Source organism: Anomalospiza imberbis, chromosome 29 (genome assembly GCF_031753505.1).
Source record: "Anomalospiza imberbis isolate Cuckoo-Finch-1a 21T00152 chromosome 29, ASM3175350v1, whole genome shotgun sequence".
In the NCBI taxonomy this organism is placed as follows: domain Eukaryota; kingdom Metazoa; phylum Chordata; class Aves; order Passeriformes; family Viduidae; genus Anomalospiza; species Anomalospiza imberbis.
Window position 1 is genome coordinate 2,958,176 of NC_089709.1, and position 14,053 is coordinate 2,972,228.

The 14,053-nt window shown below is 65.0% G+C and overlaps 4 protein-coding genes across 4 annotated transcripts; all 4 read left to right on the forward strand.

Moving 5' to 3' along the window:
- Positions 1-372: 372 nt before the first annotated feature.
- On the forward strand, positions 373-2,824 carry ACKR1 (atypical chemokine receptor 1 (Duffy blood group)). Its single transcript, XM_068174830.1, has 2 exons — positions 373-1,050; positions 1,884-2,824. Exons 1-2 carry the CDS (start codon positions 1,030-1,032, stop codon positions 2,814-2,816), a joined length of 954 nt encoding a protein of 317 aa, XP_068030931.1. The 5' UTR covers positions 373-1,029; the 3' UTR covers positions 2,817-2,824.
- A 2,049-nt stretch (positions 2,825-4,873) lies between these two features.
- LOC137463566 (serum amyloid P-component-like) lies at positions 4,874-6,142 on the forward strand. The gene is made up of 2 exons (XM_068174835.1): positions 4,874-4,952; positions 5,155-6,142. The coding sequence occupies exons 1-2, from the start codon at positions 4,889-4,891 to the stop codon at positions 5,772-5,774; spliced, it is 684 nt and encodes a 227-aa protein (XP_068030936.1). The 5' UTR covers positions 4,874-4,888; the 3' UTR covers positions 5,775-6,142.
- Positions 6,143-6,196: 54 nt separating this feature from the next.
- LOC137463567 (serum amyloid P-component-like) lies at positions 6,197-7,455 on the forward strand. Its single transcript, XM_068174836.1, has 2 exons — positions 6,197-6,352; positions 6,776-7,455. The coding sequence occupies exons 1-2, from the start codon at positions 6,289-6,291 to the stop codon at positions 7,369-7,371; spliced, it is 660 nt and encodes a 219-aa protein (XP_068030937.1). The 5' UTR covers positions 6,197-6,288; the 3' UTR covers positions 7,372-7,455.
- A 2,553-nt stretch (positions 7,456-10,008) lies between these two features.
- On the forward strand, positions 10,009-11,430 carry DUSP23 (dual specificity phosphatase 23). The gene is made up of 3 exons (XM_068174838.1): positions 10,009-10,340; positions 11,031-11,212; positions 11,319-11,430. Exons 1-3 carry the CDS (start codon positions 10,071-10,073, stop codon positions 11,335-11,337), a joined length of 471 nt encoding a protein of 156 aa, XP_068030939.1. The 5' UTR covers positions 10,009-10,070; the 3' UTR covers positions 11,338-11,430.
- Positions 11,431-14,053: the final 2,623 nt, after the last annotated feature.

Here is a 14,053-nt window from a genome sequence, read left to right on the forward strand (position 1 = left end):
TCCCAGATTCGCCCCAACCTTTTTACTCCCAAATGCCCTCCCAGCCCCTCAGACCCACCAGAACCTCCCCAGCCCTGACCCTCAGCCCCTCCCAAATTCCCAGTTCCCCCCCAAGAGCAGTAAACCCCCAATCCCAAACCCTGGAGGCTCCCAGCCCTTTCACCCCCAAATCTGCTCCTCAGAGACACCCAAATCCTGGCCCCCAGCCCTCCCCAAACAGCAGTGCCCCCAGTTCCCAACCCCTGGAGCTCCCCAGGCCTTTCAGCCCTAAATTTGCTCCACATCCCCTCCCAAGCTGTCACTTCCCAGCACTTTCACCCCAAAACATTCTCCTAGCCCCTCCCAAATTACCACCAGCAACCCTAATTCCCAACCCCGGAGCCCCCCAGCCCTGCTCGTCTCCAGGAATGTTCCTATAAGGATGTCCCTGAAGGCCATCAACCCTGTCACCAAGCTAGTCCAATGCCACAGGATGACCCCTGGGAGCCCTTCCTCCCAGGCCCTCCTTCCTCCCGAGGAAAAACCAGGAAATTCCAGGATCCAGGGGGGTCCCCTGAGTGCCCACCCCCATCCTGCACCCCTAACTCTTCCCTGGAGCTGGCACACCCCACCGCCAGCCCCGGGAGCATCTCCGGAGCGCTTGGAAAGACAATTCCTAATTAATTTCGGTTGTCCTGCCAAGAACTGATAGTTTCCTGCTCGAGAAATTGTGGCTTTCCCGGCAGCGCCATTCCCTGTTTTCCGCCGGGTGCCAGGGTGAGAGAGGGCAGGGCGGCTCTGGGGCAGCTCTTATCTCCTGCCCGCAGTCCTTGGCTCCCTTTTGGAGCAGGAGGAGCGGAGCCGAGGCAGGGAGAGCAGAGAAGTCACCCCCGGACACCACCTGGCACGTGGGTGCCCTGAGTGGCCACCCCTGAACTACGGGTGCCTGTCCGAGTGGCCACCCCTTAGTGGCCACCCCTGAGCCCCAGTTGCCACCCCCAGCACCCAGCAGAGCCCCCAGACTCGGAGGAGCATCGTGGGAAACCCATCATGGGCAACTGTATCCCCGTGGTGAGTGACCCCCCCCCCCCCCAAATTCCTGTCCCTGGTGGTGTCCCAGCCCCACGGAGGGGAGGGCTGGGGGTCCTCGGTGTGAAGAGGATCACGAGAATCTCCAGTGGGATTTAGGGGAGTTGAGTGGGGTTTAGGGGATCCCTGGTGCTGAGCAGGACCACGGGAATCCCCAGGACTCAGTGGGGTTTAGGGGAGTTTAGGGGTTTAGGAGTCCCCAGCACTGAGCAGAGCCCTGAGGGTCCCCAGTTCTGAGCAGGAACATGAGGGTCCTCAGTGCTCAGGAGGATCACAGGGGTCCCTGGTGCTGAGCAGGACCACCAGAATCCCCAATGGGATTTAGGGGAGTTGAGTGGGGTTTAGGGGACCCTGGTGAGGAGTGAGGAGTCCCCAGTTCTGAGCAGGATCATGGGGGTCCCCAGTTCTGAGCAGGACCACTGGAATCCCCAGTGCTCAGTAGGGTTTAGGCGAATTTAGGAGTTTAGAAGTCCCCAGCACTGAGCAGAGCCGTGAGAGTCCCCAGTTCTGAGCAGGAACATGAGGGTCCCCAATTCTGAGTAGGATCATGGGGGTCCGTGTCCCCACACAGGGTCTGTGTCCACCCTCCGGGCTCTGCATCCTCGCCATGTCCCTCCTGTGAGAAAACGGCCCCATCCCGCAGGCCGGCTGTCCCAGCCGTGCCCCCCGTGTGTCCCTCCCTGATAACTCGCCCTGCCCTGCCCAGCCCGCCCCGGGGCTGCCCGCGATCCCCGCACCGGCAGCGGGGCAGCCCCAGGGCCGGGATCAGGGGGATGTGGCACCTGCCCGATGCCCATGCCCCTCCTCACCCGCAGACCCCCGGCATCCTGGAGACCCCGGGCACCCTGGACCTGGAGGAAATCATGGGCGACCTCTCCTCCTACAACGACACATTCAGCAACGACACCTTCCTGGACTACGACGCCACACCCTGCCACAACCGCTTCTGTCCCCTCTTCCAGCGAGTGGCTCCCCCTTTCCTGGCCGGCACCTGCGCCGCGGCCGCGCTGGCCACCGGCGCCTTGCTGGTGGCCCTGGCCAAGCGTCCCCAGGCGTGGCGGTGGCCGCAGAGCCGCGCGTTGGTGGCACAGCTGGCGCTGGCCACGGCGCTGTTCGCGGCGCTGCTGCCGGCGCTGGCCGCGGGCGTGGCGTGGGGCTGGCACCTTGGCACGGGGCTGTGTCGCCTCACGCACCTCCTGTGGTACTGGAGCGTCTTCGCCCAGGCGCTGCTGGTGGCCAGCGGCTCCTGCGGCACCGCCTGGGCTCGCTGGGACCCCCGGAGCCGCCGCCTGGCCGTGGCCCTGTGGGCAGTGGCGCTGCTCTTGGCCACGCCGGCCGCTCTGGTCAGCGGCGTGGCGGCGGACACCGCCTGCGTCCAGCGCGGCGTAGGCATCCTGGCACCGGCGTACCTGCTGCACCTGGCCCTGTGCCTCTGCCTGCTGCTGCTGCTGCCCGCGGGGCTGCTGCTGGCCGCGCTGGCAGTGCCGCGCCTCAGGGCGAGCTGGGCGACCGGAGCCGGGCTCACCTGGCTCTTCCTGGGGCTCTGGGGGCCCTACGGAGCGGGGCTGGCCGCGGAGTTCCTGCTGCAGGCCGGGCTGCTGGAGCCCACCTGCGGCTCCTTCGAGCACTTCGACCTCGCGCTGGGGCTGAGCGAGGGGCTGGGGGTGCTGCACTGTGGCCTCGGGCCCCTGGCGCTGCTCCTCGCCCGGCGCTGCCGCCGCGATGCCGGTGCTGCCGGGGGCTGCTGAGCTCCGGGATTGCCGAGCTCCGGGGCTGCCGAACTCCGGGACCGTTGAGCTCCGTGGCTGCCGAGCTCCGGGGCTGCTGATCTCAGGGACTGCCGAGCTCCAGGACTGCCGAACTCCGGGACCGTTGAGCTCCGTGGCTGCCGAGCTCCGGGGCTGCTGATCTCAGGGTCTGCCGAGCTCCGGGACCGCTGAGCTCCGGGACTGCTGAGCTTCGGGTCTGCCGAGCTCCGGGGGCTGCCGAGCTCCGGGACTGCTGAGCTTCGGGTCTGCCGAGCTCCGGGGGCTGCCGAGCTCCGGGACTGCTGAGCTTCGGGTCTGCCGAGCTCCGGGACTGCTGAGCTTCTGGTCTGCCGAGCTCCGGGACTGCTGAGCTCGGGGGCTGCCGAACTCCGGGGACTGCTGAACTCCAGGGGCTGCCGAGCTCTGGGGGATATTGAGTTCCGGGGCTGCCGAGCTCTGGGGGCTATTGAGTTCCGGGACTGCCGAGCTCCGGGGGCTGCACTGCAGAACCAAACGGACCCACGGCACCGGACTTGGACCCCCAGCGGTGAGCCCCGGCCTCCTGGCACCAGACTTGACACCCTGGATCCTGCCCCCACCCGCAACAGCCTCAGATGCCCCAGCACCAATCCCTGTGCTCCCACCACTGACCCCCAGCCTGGCCTGGGCCACCCAGAACTGACCCCTGGCCACCTGGCACAAGCCTTGGTATCCTGGCACCTGCCTCTGGGCACTGACCCCTGGCCCCACAGTGCCCCCCCAGCCCCACAGCCTCTGTCCCACACCCAACACTCCCCCAGGACCCCCCGTTCTGTGCCCTCTGTCCCCTCCCTTGGGGTCTCGGCCCCCTCTTTGGGGCTAGACTCTCCAACTGGCCAACACAGAAAGCCCTGGGGTGCCTCAGGCTGCCTGGGGAGGTCACCCCAGACTCCCGGGGGATCCCCGAGGTTCAGCCCCGGCCCACCCCCCTCCCCCAGCTCCAGGGGGAGATTTCGGAAATGATGGGATTTTTTCCGTCTCTCCTGACAAGCCAAGAGGATCCAGTGGGAATTCCACACAATAAACACAACTGCCAGAGGCACTCGTCCAGCCCAGTTAATGGACTGGATGGGACTGGGCGGTGATGGGGGGACGGGAAATGGGGTGTGTGTGCTCCTTGTACCTCCAAATTGGCAGGAAAAGTTCCTAAGGAAGCTGTGCAGCCTGCCAGGAGGAAGTGGGGGCATTTATATCTAGAGCCCACGAGGGCCGGGCGCGTGCAGTCACGGGTGTGACACGGGCACAGGATGGGGACAACGGGGCTGCTCTGCCTGAGCCAAGCCCTGGAGGAGATGGGGGCTCAACCCCACTAAACTGGGGGACTGATCAGTGGGGAATGAGCCCACGTTGTCCCCAAAACTGGGGATCCATCAAATCCCTGCAGGAATTCTACACCCCCAGCCCAGACTCCGGCTCCTCTGCCCGGCACCATCATCTGGGGCAGGCAAAACCTTTCCCATCTACAACACCTTCCCATCTGCCTGTCCCCTTGGGTCACCATGGTCACTCCAGGACACCTGGCCACCCGATGTCCACGGCTCCATCTCTGTCCCCTCGGGCAGGACAGGGAGAGCAAAGCCCACAATATGCCCCCGAGCTGTGGCTCAGGGCAGGGGGGCAAGGGGAGCCTTTCCCTGCAACCCTCTGATGATCCCAAATCAAACTACATCCCTCCAATGGGAGTTTGCCCAGAGCAGGCACACCTGGGGAAGGAGTGGCCGGGGTGTCCCCACCCCACCACCCGGGTAGACACACGGGTGGGGGGTCCCTGTCCCCTTGGGGGGGCGGGGGTGGGGGGAAGACACACACCCAGAGCCAAGCTCCAAGGGGAGCCTCGTGCAGGCAGGTGATCCCAGGTCTTGTGGCTTGGCCGCGTGATGGCATGAAATCACCCACCCTGGGCATGAAATCGCCCTCCCGGGCACGCCAAGCTGCTGAGGATGGGATTGGGGACATCCCCCCACAGTCCCCTCCCCTCCTCGGGCACATAAACCCGGCAGCAGCGCCACACCCGCCCAGCTCCAGCACCGACCATGGGCCACCTGCAGCTCTGGCTGCCCGTCCTGGCCGGGCTCGTGGGGATCATGGCCCAGGAAGGTAGGGGGGACATCGGCGTGGGGGGACAGAAGCCAGCATGGGACAGGGCAGGTCCAGAGGGGACATGGCAGCAGCTCCTGGATCACTCTCGGTCAGCAGGGCTGGAGGATGCTGGAGCAGAGGATAGAGGAAGGCTCGGGGACAGTCAGAGAGGACTATGGGACACCCCAGCCTCCCAGCAGGTCCCCTCTGTTGTCCCCAGACCTGTACCGAAAGGTGTTCGTGTTCCGGAAGGATCCCAGCGATGCCTTCGTGGTGCTGCGGGCGCGGCTGGAGCAGCCCCTGCACAACTTCACCGTGTGCCTGCGCTCCTACACCGACCTCACACGGCCCCACAGCCTCTTCTCCTACGCCACCAAAGCCCAGGACAACGAGATCCTGCTCTTCAAGCCCAAACCCGAGGAGTACCGCTTCTACGTGGGGGGGAAGTTTGTCACCTTCCGCGTCCCCGAAGGCCGCAGGGACTGGGAGCATGTGTGTGCCAGCTGGGAATCCGCCACCGGTGTGGCCGAGTTCTGGCTCAACGGGAAGCCCTGGCCGAGGAAGGGGCTGCAGAGGGGCTACACAGTGGGGGCCACGGCTGCCATCCTGCTGGGGCAGGAGCAGGACAGCTTCGGTGGTGGCTTCGATCTCTACAACTCCTTCTCGGGGGAGCTGACCGACATCTACCTGTGGGACACGGGGCTGTCGCCGGACAAGATGCGCGCAGCCTTCCTCTCCCTGCGCCTGCCGCCTGCGCTGCTGGCCTGGAACAGCCTCAGCTACGAGGTGAAGGGAGATGTGGTGGTGAAACCCCGGCTCCGGGAGGCACCGCAGGCCTGAGGACTGCGGGGTCTGGGGCAGGGGTGGCCTCGGTTCCCGCTGTCCCCTCCTTATCCTCATCTCTCACACCCATCTCCCCAGCACCCAGCACCCCTTCACCTCTACAACCCACCATGAGGAAGGTTCCCTAGCTGGGGACAGGGTCCCCCTGAGTGCCACCAACACCTGGGGCACCCATTCCCCTTCCCACACCCCCTGAGCTGTCCCACGGTCGTCCTTGCATGGGCAGGACACAGATCCAGCGGCTCCAGCACTGCCCAGCCCCACGTGGTGTCAGGAATGGGAAGGGCCCTCCCTTGGGGACAAGGGGACTGTCCCCAAAGCCAGTCCCCGCACTCACACGCCATCCCCGGGCTGATTTCCCAATAGCCCTGGGGCTCGGGGACGAAGGTCAGTGTCACCACAAAAGTCACTGTCACTCTTGGGTGTCCTTGGAGCAGCCTCTGAGCAGCTCCGGGTGGCTCCGAGGTCCTCCCTTCTTACGGTGGTGACAGTGGCTGGGTTCGACGGTGCCATGGGGCTGCTGTGGCTCTGCCTCCTCATCCTCGCTGCGCTCTTTGGTCCCACGGCCCCACAAGGTTGGACACTGGGACCCCCCCCCCCCACAGGACATGGGGATAGGGGGGTGCAGAGGGGGGCATGGGGACATGCAGGGGGGCAGTTATGGGGGCAGTGGGGCACCCTGAGTGCCAAAAGGGTGTGGGGTGGGGGCAAAGGGGGTATGGGGGAGCCCACAGTAACCATGCAGTGAAAGGGGCACCCCGAGCTCTGCAAGGGAAGGCTGTGCAGGGCACAGCAAGGGGTCTTGGCAAGGGTGGCAGGAGGGGACATGATGGCAAAGGGGCACCCTGAGGACTGAAATGGGGGGAAAGCAGTGAGGGGTGGCAGGGACTCTACACCCTGTGCCACAGCTGGTGGTAGTGGCACCTGCCCTGGGGGCTGATGCTGGAGGTCACCTCCAGCGATGGCAGGAGCAGCCACCTCTGTCTCACCTCTCCCAGACCTGGGCAGCTCGGTGTTAGTGTTCCCCCAAGAGTCCCAAAGCGCCCACGTGCAGGTGACGGCAAAGCTGGAGCAGCCCCTGAACAACTTCACCGTGTGCCTGAGGTCCTACACCGACCTCACACGGCCCTACAGCCTCTTCTCCTACGCCACCAAAAAACAGAGCAACGAGATCCTCCTCTTCAAGCCCAAACCTGGCCAATATGAGCTCTCTGTGGGGAACAAGTTCTTGTCCTTCACGGTGCCTGAAATTCTCGGGAAGAGCGAGCACGTCTGCGTCAGCTGGGAATCCTCCACGGGCATCGTGGGTTTCTGGTTCAACGGGAAGCCATGGCCAAGGAAGGGGCTGCAGAAGGGCTACACGGTGGGAGTGCCGGCGTCCATCCTGCTGGGGCAGGACCAGGACAGCTTTGGAGGTGGTTTCGATGCCAAGCAGTCCTTCGTGGGGGAGATTTCGTCCGTGTACATGTGGGACACGGGGATCTCCGACTCGGAGGTGTTGTTGGCCATAGATGACACACCTGGCCAAACTCCCATTTTTGGCTGGAGGAATTTCCCCTACAAAATCGTGGACGAGGTGTATCTGAAGCCCTGAGGCTGTGGGGGTGTCCCCGATCCCTGCTGTGTAACCCCCTCCCCCAAAGCCACCCAACATCGCATAAATGGAGAAATGGGTTTTTAGGGTGCTGGTGGTGTTTAGGGGTGGGGGAATGGGTTGAATCCAACCAAGGCACTGCAGGCCTCGGGTGATGGATCCAGGCTCAGAAGCTCCCTAGGGTGAGGGGGGAAGGGGGAAAGGGCTCCCAGCCCAGTGCTTTGCTCTGGTTTGGGGACATGGGGCTGAGCTAGGGACAGGGTAGTCCTGGGGGGTATGTGCACCCCTGGCAGCCCCCAGGCAAAATTCAGGGAGCCAGAACTGTTGGGGGGCAGCCCTGGGACAGCCCAGTGTCCCCAAGCTTGGGGAGGTTCAGTCCCATGTCCCAGAGCCCTGGGGGTGCAGTCCTGGAGCTCTTGGGGTGCAGCCCCATGTCCCTGGGGATTCAGCCCCATGTCCTGGTGGGGCACAGTCCCATGTCCTGGAGGATTCAGACACAGAGCTCTGGGGGTGCAGTCCTGGAGCCCTTGGGGGGTTCAGCCCTGGAGTCCCAGGGGGTGCAGCTCTGCATTCCGGGGATTCCACCCTACAGCCCCGTGTCCCACACACATCTGGAGGGTCCAGCCTTGTGTCCTGCTGGTGCAGTCCTGGAGCCCCGAGGGTCAGTCCCAGCGTCCCGGGGTGGCAATCCCATATCCCGCGGGCCTCAGTCCCAGAACCCTGGGGGGCTCAGCCCCCTGTCCTGGGGGATTCAGCCCCCCAGTCCTGCAGACCCCTGTCCCAGGAGTTCTAGCTCGCTGTTCCGGAGGTTCAGCTCCGTGTCCCACGGCCCCGTGTCCCGGAGGCTCGGCCTCGCAGCCGCGGGTCCCCTCCTTGTCCCCCCGACACCCACCCGACCTCCCCCGTGTCCCCATTGTCCCCTGTGTCACCCCCGCGCCGCCTCCGTCGCTCGCTGCGGCCTCTCCCGGCCCTCTCCGGCCCCGCTCCCCCTCAGCTCGGGCCCGGCTCCGGCCCCGCTCCGCCTCAGCTCGGGCCCGGCTCCGGCCCGGCTCCGCCTCAGCTCGGGCCCGGCTCCGGCCCCGCTCCGCCTCAGCTCGGGCCCGGCTCCGGCCCGGCTCCGCCTCAGCTCGGGCCCGGCTCCGGCCCCGCTCCCCCTCAGCTCGGGCCCGGCTCCGGCCCCGCTCCCCCTCAGCTCCGGCCCCGCTCCCCCTCAGCTCCGGCCCCGCTCCCCCTCAGCTCCGGCCCGGCTCCGGCCCGGCTCCGCCTCAGCTCGGGCCCGGCTCCAGCCCCGCGCCCCCTCAGCTCGGGCCCAGCTCCGGCCCCGCTCCCCTTCAGCTCCGGCCCGGCTCCGGCCCAGCTCCGGCCCGGCTCCGCCTCAGCTCGGGCCCGGCTCCGCCTCAGCTCGGGCTCGGCCCGCTCTCGCTCCGCCCTGCGCGGCCTCCCCGGTACGGCGGGGCCGGGGGGACACCGGGGGAAACCGAGGGGAGCAGAGCAAGGCCGGGGCCAGCGGGGCCCAGCCCCGGAGCTGCGGCCTGTGGGGACGGGGGGGTCCCGGAGCTGGGCCCGGGGCGCTGAAGGGGGGTCTCGGGGGCTGATGAGGTGGGGGGGGCTGAATTGGGGGAGCCGGTTAAACTCTCCTGAGGGATGGGTGTGGGGGTCCTGACATGAGGGGTGTCAGTTGAGGGGTCTGAATTTGGGCTTTATTTGGGACTCCTGGCCAGGGGCTGCAGGGGAGTTTGGGGTACCCTGGCCACAGTCTCCAGACTGTGGTTTTGGGGGGCCCAGGGGTCCTGGGGGTCCTGACATGAGGTGTCTCTATTGAGGGGTCTGGGGGATTTATTTGGTGGTCCCACGTGTCCTGGCAAGGGGCTGCAGGGGAGTTTGGGGGACCCAGGCCACATTCTCCAGGGTGTGGTTTTGGGGGTCGTGATATGGGGGGTCTGAACTGGGGAGTCTGGGGGTCTTGACCTGGGCGTCCTGGGGATCTGGGCAGGTTCTCCAGGGGCTTGGTTTTGGGGGACCAGGGGTCTTGATGGGCAGGGTCTAAGCTGGGGGTTTGGGGGCTTTATTTAGGGGTCCCAAGGGTCCTGGCCAGGGGGTTTTGGGGGTGGTGTTGGGGTTTTTGGAGGCATGCCGGGTTCTCCAGGGGGATAGTGTTGGGGGGTCTGGAGGCCTGAGCTGGGGGTCCCAGGGGCCTGAATGGGGGTTTGGCCATGTTCTCCAGGGGTTGGAATTGGGGGTCTCAGGGGTCCATGCTGCGGTCCCTGGGGAGGTGGTAATGGGGTCTGAGGTCCTGACCTTGGGGGTCATGGAGGCCTGGTCAGGAGGTCCCAGGGGACTGAACTGGGGATCCCAGGGGGCCTGGCCATGTTCTTGGAGGGGAGGGGGTTGTACTGGGGTCCTGGGGATCCTGGAGGCTTGGTCATGTTTACTGGGGAGGGGGTGTTGGGGGTCTCTGGGGACCTGATTTGGGGGCCTAGCCACATTCTCCTGAGGGTGATATTGGGGATCCTAGAGGTGCTGACCTGGGGGTCTTGGCCAGGGGATCTTTGCTGGGGTCCCGGCGTCCGAAATGGGGGTTCCAGGGCTCCTGACCTGGGGACTCTGACTTGGGGCTCCTGTGGGCCCTGACCTGGGGGATCCGAGGGGATCTGCCCCAGGAGTCCCCTGAGCAGCAGTGTCCCCTGTCCCCACAGGCGATGGGTGCATGCAAGCCCCCGAACTTCTCATGGGTGGTCGAGGGGCGGCTGGCGGGGCTGGCCATGCCACGGGAGCCAGGGCACTACCGGTACCTGCGGGAGCGCGGCGTGCGACACCTGGTGTCCCTGACCGAGCGGGCCCCACCCCACCACGGCTGCTGTCCCCAAATCCAGCTCCACCGGCTCCGCGTGGCCGACTTCACCCCCCCGAGCCCTGAGCAGATCCAGAGCTTCCTGCAGATCGTGGAGGAGGCCAATGGTCGCGGGGAGGTATGGCCAGGGACACCTGGGGGACAGCTGGGGGAGACTGGAGGGGGCAGTTGGGGTGGTGACACTGGAGGGGGGGAAATCTAGGAGGGGATACCTGGGGGAAGACACCCATGTATTCCCTGGAGAGACACCACAGGAGGGAACACTAGGGAAGACATCTGAGGGAACACTTAGGGGACACCTTGAGGGTGTGGCATCGCAGGGTGCGGAACACCTTGAGGGGTGGAGGGAGACCTCAGCAGGATGACACCTTGAGGGGGCAATACCTTGGGTGGGGGGGTGACACCTCAGTGGGAGGGTCACCTTGAGGAGGGACATTTGGAAGGATGGCACCTTGGTGGTGGGGGACACTTTGGAGGGGGTGGAGGGCGATGACATCTCGGGGGAGTGGCACCTCAGCGGGGGAGATACCTTGGGAGGGGGACATGACTTGAGGAATGACACCTTGGGAGGGTGACACCTGGAGGGCAACACACACCTGTGGTAAGGCTGTGACACCTGGTAGTTGTGACATCTCAGGGGGTTGACACTTCGAGAGGGGACACGTGGGAAGATGAGGGGAGGGGGTGAGAGAAGGTGACACCAGGCAGAACTTCCATGAGGGCAGCGCCAAAGTGGGCATCACCTGTCACCCAGGGGGGCATGTGAGTGTCCAGCAGTGCCACCCACCCGCCATGTCCCTGTGCCCAGGCCGTGGCAGTGCACTGCATGCTGGGCCACGGCCGGACGGGCACGCTGCTGGCCTGTTACCTGTGCAAGGAGCAGCACCTGGCCGCTGGTGACGCCATCCGCGAGATCCGGCGCCTCCGACCCGGCTCCATCGAGACTGCAGAGCAGGAGCAGGCCGTGCTCCGCTTCTGCCAGTGCCTGTGGTAGGTGCCAGCCTCCCCAGGGTGTCATCATGGGGGTCCCCTCCCCCAGCTCTGACTCCCAAATGTCCACAGTCCTGGCTCACCGGTGGTATTTGCCCCTCCACAGCACTGGCGAGGAGACCTGAGCACATGGATGGCATCCATGGAATTGGGCACCTCAAAGTGCCAGGTGTGCCCAGCCCCAGCTGTCCCCTCCTGCATTAAAGGACTGGCCTGTGGCTTGGCTTCTCTCCAGGTCTGGTTTTGGGGTACACATTGGGGGATGCCTGGCCAAGGCTCTGCTGGGCACCCCCAGACCTGGCTTGGTTGGCAGCTGCATCCTGGGTTTTGGGGTCCTGGGTTTGGGGTTCCTCGGGGTTCTACTTCTGGATCCTGGCTTTGAGCTCCCTCAGGGCCCTGGTTTTGAGGTCATTTAAAGTCCTGATTGTGGGGTTATTTGGGATCCAGGCTCTGGGGTCCCTTGGGGTCCCAGCTCTTGCCTCCTGGCTCTGGATCCTGGCTTTTGAGTCCTGGTTTGATGTCCCAGCTCTGTGTCCTGGCTCAGGGATCCTTCAGGGTCCTGGTTCCAGGATCTTGAGTCTGGGGTCTCTTAGGGTTGTGGTTCTGGGATACCTTGGTGTCCCAGCTCAGGAGTCTCTCTGGGTTCTGGCTTTGGGGTCTCAGCTCTGGGTTCTGGCTCTGGGATCCTTTAGGCTACTTGTTCTGGGGTCTCTCAAGCTTCTGGTTCTGGGGGTCAGCTGGAGTCCCAGCTCTGGGTACTGGCTCTGGGTTCTGGCTTTGGAGTCCTGGCTTTGAAGGGGCCTTGGCTTTGGGATCCCAGGTCTGGGTTGTGGCTCTGGGTCCTGACTCTAGGGTCCCTCAGGACCCTGGTTCTGGAGTCCTGGCTCTAGGTTCCCTCAAAGTGCTGTTTCTGGGGTCCCATGGGATATAGCTCTGGGTGGTTCTGGCTCTGGGATCCTTCAGGGACCACAAGCAGCCCCCACAGAGCACCCCCAGAGCTTGTCACCCGCCAGAGCCCCGAGGCCACGTGGAGGGTGACAACCGTGTCAGTGCCCGGGGGCCGACCCGGGACGTTGATGCTTAAAGTGTAGCTTAGCCGGAATTGAGACATCTCCATCCAAAAATCCAATCCTGGAAATCTCTTCTCAGCTGCTCCTAACCTTGGTGGCATTTAAATCCTGGTTGGAAGCAGTGTCACCGTCCCCGTTTCCGGGCGGGTGGCACATGGCTGGGAGAGCCCCAGGCACAACTGGGGCCAGCGCCTCAACCAGCAGCTTCACAGTCCCCCAAAAGTTCCTTTGGAATGCCACAATGTCACCATCCTCCCTGGGGGACAAGGTGCCAGGGTGGTGACACTGGGGTGGTGACACCAGCATGGTGACACTGGGCACTGCTGGCAATCCAGCTGTGCCCTGCCCAGATGTGACCAGAATTGGAAAGGGGGCTCACCACAGGGTGTGGGGTCACTCCAAAACTCTGGGGCCACACAGCTGCCCCTGGTGCCCCGTGGTGGGGTTTGGGGACACCTGCGTCCCCCAAGTGAGGCCACACCAGTGCATGGGGCTGTGTGGGGGGCACATGCCCAGGGCACAGCCAGTTTGGGGTGCCCAGCCCTATGTGGGGGCCAGCAGGGGGACAATGGGGACACAGTGGGGACGATGTGGCCGCGGTGGGGACACTGTGGCCACGGTGGCAGTGCTGGACAGAGATGTCCAGCCTAAGCTCACATGGGCCGGAGCGGCCAAAAGCTGCTTATGGCAGAATTATTGCCCTTAACCCCACTGACTCCGCATTGTCCTCAGAGTCCCCCTGGCTCAGGGGGCCAGGCCGGGCAGGGGGGGCTCCACGAACCCCCCACCCCCTCCAAGGGGGGCTGCGCTGGGGGGGCATCGCCCCAGTGACGTTCCCGGGGCTCCCGTGTGGCCAGGCTGGTGTCACACGTGCGGGGTTTGCTCGTCCCTCGATCCCGGCTCTGCGCCTGGGACACATCCAGGACACATCCTGCTGTGTCCCCTCCTGTCCCCCCAGGCTGGCGAGTGGCCCAGCTCCGGCTCAGCCCGCGGGATGGGGACATGGCACTGGTGGATGTCCCCATGTGGGGACACATTTAGGATGGGATTAGAGAGTGGGAGCTGGGACGGGGAAGGGTGAGCGGAGGGTGCTGGCACAGAGGGACACGCAGAGGGGACAGAGGGGACGTAGGGCTGGACTGCTTGTCACAGCCCCCAGTGCCACCCGCCTGTCCCTGTGTCCCACGGGGGGATCACACACCCAAACCCCACCCACTGTCCTGTCCATGTCCCATCCATGTGTCCCATCCATGTCCGACCTGTATGTCCCCTCTTTGACCCATCACAGTCCCACTCCTGTGTCCCACCTGTGTCCCCTGTGTACCTACCTGTGTGTCCCAGGAGTATTTTGCCTGTGTGTCCTGCCCATGTGTCCCACTCGTGTCCCATCTGTGTCCCCTCCATGGTCCCACGTGTGTGTCCCACTCGTGTGTCCCACCCATGTGGCACCCCTGTGTCCTATTCATGATCCCCCGTGTCTCCCCGTGTCTCACCCCATGTCCCACGTGTGTCCCACCCATGTGTCCCACTCGTGTCCTCCCTCTAGATGCCACTCCCGCAGCCCCCGTGTCTGCCCCGGTTCCATCTATGCTCCCCGCTGTGTCCCCCCATGTCCCCCTCGCTTTCCCCCCCATATTCCCCTCCGTGTCACTCCACACTCCCCCCGCTCTCCCTGCGCCATTCCGAGTACTACATTTCCCAGCACCCCTCGCTCCCCGCTGCCTCGTTCCGCCATTGGCCGCCTGGGGACGCGCTCAGCGGCGTCTCCTGA